The sequence below is a fragment of the Manihot esculenta genome, chromosome 4 (assembly GCF_001659605.2).
Source record: "Manihot esculenta cultivar AM560-2 chromosome 4, M.esculenta_v8, whole genome shotgun sequence".
In the NCBI taxonomy this organism is placed as follows: Eukaryota; Viridiplantae; Streptophyta; class Magnoliopsida; order Malpighiales; family Euphorbiaceae; genus Manihot; species Manihot esculenta.
The window spans coordinates 2,222,123-2,229,690 of record NC_035164.2 but is presented as its reverse complement, the minus strand read 5'-3'; the positions used below and the strand labels follow the sequence as shown (position 1 = coordinate 2,229,690).

General features: G+C 32.8%; 1 protein-coding gene across 3 annotated transcripts; it reads right to left on the bottom strand.

Moving 5' to 3' along the window:
- Positions 1 to 230: 230 nt before the first annotated feature.
- Positions 231 to 5,272, bottom strand: LOC110613220 (E3 ubiquitin-protein ligase WAV3). Of its 3 annotated transcripts, none has more exons than XM_021754245.2 (2): positions 4,693 to 5,272; positions 231 to 2,609 (listed from the first exon to the last, which is right to left on the bottom strand). In XM_021754245.2, the coding sequence occupies exons 1-2, from the start codon at positions 4,924 to 4,926 to the stop codon at positions 672 to 674; spliced, it is 2,172 nt and encodes a 723-aa protein (XP_021609937.1). In that variant the 5' UTR covers positions 4,927 to 5,272; the 3' UTR covers positions 231 to 671. The 3 variants fall into 3 exon arrangements, with proteins under 3 accessions (XP_021609937.1, XP_043811916.1, XP_043811915.1); XM_043955981.1 differs by lacking the exon at positions 4,693 to 5,272 and adding an exon at positions 3,800 to 4,550; XM_043955980.1 differs by lacking the exon at positions 4,693 to 5,272 and adding an exon at positions 3,636 to 3,793.
- Positions 5,273 to 7,568: the final 2,296 nt, after the last annotated feature.

The following is a 7,568-nucleotide window of genomic DNA, read 5'->3' as shown; positions in this document are numbered from 1 at the left end:
GCCAACTCAACTTTGTGATTTTTCTGAAGGAAATCTTTAAACAGAAAATGTTCTTGGTCATGGGCGTATGTGTTTTTCCTTCCCTTCTAAGGTCAGGTCCTGTGCAAGTCTCGATGAGTAAGATGATTTTCCCTCAAACGGGTTGACCCGTTTGTGATGGATGATTCATATGCTTTACGTTTTTGTTTGGGTTAGACTCGTATATGGTTTTGTTGAGTTAGTGTAAGCAATTGAAAAGAATGAAGAGCAGATATTTCATATTTATATATTGAATAGAATAATTCACCCCAAGTATCCCCACAATTACATGGCTAGCTATACCCCCACTTTCTCTTAGGAAAAGAAAAAAATAGCAAAGTTTCCTTGTGTACATGAACCCATAACTGGACAATTTAACACCCTAAACCCCCCTCCTTTTCCTTTTACCAATTTTTCTCTTAAACTCCTGTCAACTATTCCCCCTACTCCTTATTCATTTACATAACCAAAGCAAGGAAATATTACCCAACAATTTTGAAAACCAACTCCCTCTCCTTCCAATCTAGCCCAATTCCCAAACAACAAAAAAGGAAAATAAACGAAAAACAAAATTTAAGTAGGCAAAAAATGGTCCTTGGATATAGAATATATGAATGTAGGGTGAGGAGAACTTTCAGAGATACTGCTGCCGGTTACCTTGGTTCTAGTCGAGCAGCCGGGAATGACAGAGCTTGCCGAAGTTTTCGATGAGATGATGGGCTCCCTAACAACATAGTCTGAGATCGAGTTACCATATCGACCATTGTTGGTGTTTGGTAAGCTTGCACAAGACTCGTACTATCGGTCGAGTCGCCTCGTGCAGTTGCTCTCTGCCATGAGTGTGAACTCAAACCTGATAAGACGTAAGCCCTTCCGGATGTTTCGTATACCTGACGGTTTGCCATCCTTTCCTGCATTTCCTTTAACTCAGCACACAATGCAACACACAATCTGTCACCAGCCTGTGCAGATGCAGTTTCAGACAATGATTTGTAACATCTATCCAAGACAGAGACTGCTCGAGCGAGATCACCATTTTCAGCAGCGACTCTAGCCTCGGCCATTGCCTCTGCTGCATGAAGTCTGTTTTGCTGCCTATCCACTTCCATTGACACCACTTGTGCTCCAATTACTTCAGGCCTCTGGATCGTTACTTGACTAGCTCCCTCCAATGTCACCACATCTTTTGTTATTGGATCTCTATATACACATCCAACTTTCAGCAATGACATCTGATCAACAGATCTATCAACTGGAATATTGACTGTCACCAAGAAATCCCTTTCTTCTTCCGCATACAGGTCGCCAACATCAACAGTGCCCATTCTTGCATTACCCATGATTCTGGTTCGATAACTACCTGCTTTTATCGAACCAATATGCAAGCTCCGGTGAACACACTCAACTTTGACCTGTAGCTCCTGGACTACCACACTCAACAGCCCTCCAATACATTGCGCAAATGCATCCTGAATAACACCCTCGGCTTCTATGAATGAAAATGTGCCCCCAGAAGCCTCAGAAATAGAATGCATTGAGGCAGCATCATGGTCTGCACCAAACCCAAATGTATGCACAGGAATCTGGAAACCTGTGCCACCATTCTGATGAAGTGATATTGGAAGAAGTGATTTGTAATCTGTTCTACGATGTGTCCCACTAGGACTGGTGATAGTATATGTATCCTGACCATCAGACAACAGAATTATACTGGCAACTGAGTTCTTCCACTTTCGATCTCCTATCACCTTGGCACCTTTCCTAAGGCCTTCTGCAATGTTTGTTCCACCATTAGAGATCAGGGAATTAACCGCCTGTAGTGCTTCCTGCCTACCAGCCTCAGTCATGCGACGAAGAGGAAACAGGCGGCGGGCTGTGGACGAGAAGGCAACGACAGAGAGTCGGTCAGAAGGGCCAAGATTCTGTATGACAAACCCCATAGCTCGTTTTAGCAAAGCAAGCTTTGTTCCTGCCATGCTTCCACTAACGTCAAGAACAGTAACTAGGTCAACTGGAGCACGAGAATTTTCAGGTAATTCAGTATGATAACTGCTGCTATTCTGCCTTTGACTTGTAACAGGAGCCTTAAGATGTATTAGTACAGTAAAATTATCATGAGAGGCTGATCTTGAAACAGCTGAAACTTCTGGATATGTTTTGACATCTACTGTTCCCACAGAATCAGGATCATCAACATCATCTTTAGCAGATGCACTTCTCTCAGTAATCTCACGTTGCTGGCCTATGGTTTCATCATCATCAAATATAGGTGGTTCCTGGCCATGATAAAGCGATGAGATATGTCGGTTTGCATCTATCCGAGCAGGAGGTAGCCGTCTTAGAACTGTCATCCAGGCATCATCTCGAGGCCAGCCAACTGCATTGATTCTTTGTCTTCCGCGGGAAATATCAGAAGTGGGATTTTGGAAGGGGACTTCTTTCCACTTTGCTCTGCAAACTGGGCAAATCTGGTTCCCATGTTTTACATTAGATGTAATGCAATGGAAGTGGAAAGCATGCGAGCATTCTGCAGTAAAAATAGCATGGCCCTGTCCTGGTTTCATGGCAGTCAGGCATATTGCACAAGTACTCTGCAGATTAAACAGTTCAAACTGGTGAGAACAATATCACTCCCATTTTATATATAATAATATGTAAACTATAGTTTGAAGTATCACACATGGTAGACACATGTTCCAGGGAGCAAGCAGTCATATCAACTACTAGAGATATCAGACATGTTAGTGTTGCAAACCCATGAGAGAGATTTTTAAGTTCTAGCAGCCAAGGAGATGAATATTATACTGTGTGAAACATTAGTCCTAAGATGCTCCTAGCCTCCTATGCTGCCAAAGCTCTTGGCAAACATGCTTCGTATACACAAATTTTCAGTAGTCAAGTAAACAATTTCATAGCAATGAGATTATTTTCACATATAGGCAAATCGAGAAGCCTCCTTGATATTTATGAAACTGATCTATAGTTTTGGATGACATTACTGTTGTCACAGGATTGTATTCCTTGAGAACAATAGTTATAAGGAACTTATATTTTTAGGAACAACTTGATCTGAGGCATCACAGTAGACTTGGGAAAATCACAAAATTATGTCCAACTGCAGCGCAATATCGAGATTGAAGCACGAAAAGAAGGAACAAAACCAAATATCCCGAGTTCAAACAATTTTTTACAGACAGCTTCTTTTCCAAAAACCAAACAGTAAGTCAATATTAAGCAGTCAAAAGCTCTGCAAAGCACTTAATGCCAAAATGTTAACCTTCTGACTTTTCAACAGTAAAGAATAATCAAAAGGACATAGATAATGTTATATTAACTGTATCAAAGAAAATATTTCACAAGGAAATCATAAAAAAAAAGGAACATAATGAGCTTGCTTCAGAAATTTTTTTTCTTTTTTTAAATTTAGTCAGTCAAAGCATGCAAAGGACATTATGGCAAATTATAAACAATCAAGGACGAGACTTTTAATAAGAAAAGAATAATTGAGCAGCACTTAAACAAACTAATGATGGACCTTTCAAGATAATAATCCAAAAACAAAGTAAAAAATATTTATATAAAAAGCTCATCGAAAGAAGGGAAAATAATGGACTTGCCCCAAAATTTTGTCCCTGTTTTCATTTTTTTTTCATTTCTTTAACTCCCCAACTTTTTCTTTCTTGAAGCTTATTGCAAGAAAGATCCCAATCAACTATCCTCAGCTTTTCCAAAATTACCATCAAAAGCGGAGAGAGAGAGAGAGAGAGAAAGTAGTGCTGACCAGACAAGCACTTTTCCATCAAGGTAAATGAAGAGGGGTTGCAGCAACAACACTAGATGGTGGTAGTATGAAACTTTTGTAATAAGCCAAAGTGAAAAATGGTCCTTAAAGGGACTAGTCCACTTTAACTTGCCCCACAATGGAACCTCAACTTCATTGAGGGAGAGAGAGAGAGCTGAAAACAACAAGACAACAAATGCCCCATCTTCACAAATATTCAGGAATCATTCACACCCAATATACCCCACTTTGATAAGTACATTGAAACTAGAGTGAGAATTGAGAAAGATGCTAAAAACAAAAAGTTAGACACTAGACAGTAATAAAAACTGACATTAACCGTAACATATTATCATAAAAAATTACTATTTCTTCAATGATTAATCTAGACTACCCTCCAAAACCAAAGATATTAAGCATGAAACAAACTAATTTTAATTGATCAAAAAATTTCCAATCTTCTTTTTTAATCCATTGAGAGGCTAATACAATGAGAGAGCTCCATTCATAGATAAGAAATCTCTGTAGCCATCTTAAATGAGATCACAGTCAAACTACATTGTTACTCATGAAAATATAAGAGCTTTAGAGACGCTCCAAAAGGGTTAAATAAAATAAATTAAAACAAACCACGTGATCACAGGAAAACCAAAAGCCACCATGGAGATCCACCGTTCAGTCATGGAAGGAAAAGGGAAATTGAAAAACATTCTTAAAATCACATTATTGTTTAAAAAAAATGGAAACCAAATAATACCCAATAAGCTTTGCTTTACTCTCCTTCAGGAGAAAGCAAAAAAAAAAACACCATTATTTTTTAAAAAAAAAAAAAAAAACTAACAAGAACCATAAACTCAAAGGAACCTAAATATCATGAATACGGTTGTGTATACCTTAGAGGATTTGGTCCCGGATTTGGACAAGCGGAGGCCAGAAGAGGACGGCGTGGGAGTAGTGGAGCCACGGGAAAGAGAACCGGCAGGAGAGAGTGAAACGGCATCAGAGAATCTGGAAGGAGACGGCGAGGAATCTTGCTCAAGATTATGAGGAACAGAAAGACACATATTGAGGCCAAGTGCCAGTTTAGCTTTCCTCCATTTGCTTCCCATTTCTTTCAGATCTATCATCCTCAATAGAAACAAACCCAAATAAAGAATCCTCCTTTAAATCTCTCTCACCTACTTAAACTCTGCATATCCACAGAGACAAGGTTAAAGAAATGAAATGGACATTAAACATTGGTTTTTTCCTCTTTGTTTAATAGGTTTGGGAAAGAGAAGATGGGTATTGCTTGCAAGGAGAAAGAAGAGTGCTTTACAATAGAAGTGAGGTTATGGGAGATGACCATGAAAGAGATTTTGAGATAGAGATTAGAGATTAGAGAGAGAAGAGGAAGTGGGTTATTTTTGACCTTTTGGGTTTGAGGGAGGAGATGGGTTGTGGTGGTCAGAGGATAGAGCAGCCTTTTTTAGGAGATGTGCATGGAAGACCAAAATTAATATTAATATTATATAAATTTCTCCTTTTATTCTTTTTATCTATTGAAGGAATTACAGAAATAGCTTTGAATAATGTGATTTTTTTATAATATATTCCAAGTTTTGTTTTTTGCCCTTTCTTTTTGGCTCTATTATCTCCATTTGTTTATTTATTTTTAGAAAAATTATTATTTTATAAATTTATTAATTAATCATTTAATTTTAAAAAACATTTCTAATATTTTAAAAAACCTATTGATTTATTTCTATTAAATTTTAATTTTATTATTTAAAACTGAAAATTTATTAATAATTGATGGCTTAGATTAAACATCCTTAGAAATTTTAAAAATATTATTAATTAATTTCGTTTCAAGAACGTTTATTATGAAATAAGAAATTATGATTTTATTAAAAAAATAAATTATGAAATTTTCATAATAAATAATTTATTTGATATATGTGTGTACACATACAACTGGAAAATTGAAATTGTAGCATTATTTGAAATCTAAGAAGGAGATGGTTGCAATTTTTTCTTTTATAAAATTAATTTTGATTGGGACGTAAATTCTAGATTTTATAGTTTTTGGGATAATTTTAATTTTTTTTTTTTATAAAATTGATTGATATTTGAAGATGATCTCAACACTGCTAAGATAAGATTTGATTAATGGATACAGTTGCAATTTAGTAGACGGCACTCAAGAGAAAGTTGAAAATTTAATTATCAGAAACGTCAAATTAATCATAATTTTCTTTAATTAATCTAAAAATAAATTTAAAAAAAAATCAAAATTCAAATGTCCTCTCCCATCTCACAATCGTAAGATGATTATTTAATTTTTGTTTTGATATTTATATTAATTATTAAATTAAAATTTTTATTTTAAATTTATATATTATTGATACATTTTAATGAGTTATAACTAAAATTCATTATAAATATATATAAATAATTATAACAAGTTAGTATGATATATACATATTAAGAGATAAAATATTTTAAATTAAGATTTTACTTTATTTATTTTTAATTTAATTATTTTATAATAAAAACTACTTTTTAAATAATTATTATTATTATTATTATTAAATAAGTAAAAATTTGACCATCCTTTTGGTGATATATGCTTGCACTCCACTAATTGCATGGAAAAAGCCAACTGCTTTTCTGAATTTTCTGAGTCAATAGGAATACAACACAATAGCACATCTCATTACATCTCATTGACATTGAGGATGTCAAAAATTCCAATAATAATGCCTATTATTTTTTAATAATATATAAATTACAAAATTGCAACTTATATTTAAATATCACACATAATAATGGGTTAATTATAAAAAAAAATTTGAAAATTATCATAAACTATAATTTGATTCAATTATTTTTAAAAATTAAAAATATTAGTATTGTTTTTAATAACTCTATACTTTACTATTTTTAATTATATTTTGATAAATAAATAATTATATTTTGTCAAAAATTTTAATTAATATTATTTAATTAAGATGATATAAAAAAATAGATTAAAAGTTAAAAAATTTTATTAAAATTATTTAAAAATTAAAAAATACGTCTAATAATCAAAAAATATTATTTATAATAAAAAAAAATTAATACATAAAATTATAAAAATATTTAAAAAATAATTAAAATGTAAAATTAATCCCTAACAGATGAAATTTTAATATTAAATTTTGTAATGAACTTATAACTCTCGTCATACTTTTTAAATATTGTGAGTCTTAAAATTATTTTTTTGAAAAATTATCATAAATTTTTATCAAATGTCGATAATAAAAATTAAATACGATTCAAATCTACGATAAAATTTAAAATTAGTTGTACCAACTGATATTATTTTTAAAAATAAATTAAATTTAAATTAAATTATTTTTTATATATAATTCACCCCCTTATATTATCCTTTTGCTTGCCTGAGCGGCTCAACTAACATGGAAATTTGCTTGGATGAATTAATGGAGTTGGTTGCATTTAGTGATTAACCGGTCCACTTAAATTTTAAAAAAAAGAAAAAAATAAAAAATTAATCGAAGAAGAAGAGGAATAATCGAAAAAGAAGGAGAATGAGGAGGAGAAGAGGAGGGTATTTAGTATTTTGCTATATTTTTAATGGTAAAAATAGACGGAATAACTATTTTATTAACGGAGAAAAAAAATAAGAACGTTTTAATAGATTTCTGAACATGTAAGAACTAATTTATTAATAATTACAATATTTAGAAATTAAATTATAAATTTCCATTATAATTATATGTATTTT

Excerpts from the sequence above, each read along its gene's own strand:
- LOC110613220 (XM_021754245.2), bottom strand. The coding sequence starts at position 4,926 with ATGATAGATCTGAAAGAAATGGGAAGCAAATGGAGGAAAGCTAAACTG. Across the intron at positions 2,610-4,692 it reads CCGGGACCAAATCCTCTAAG|AGTACTTGTGCAATATGCCT; the intron begins GTATACACAACC and ends TTTAATCTGCAG.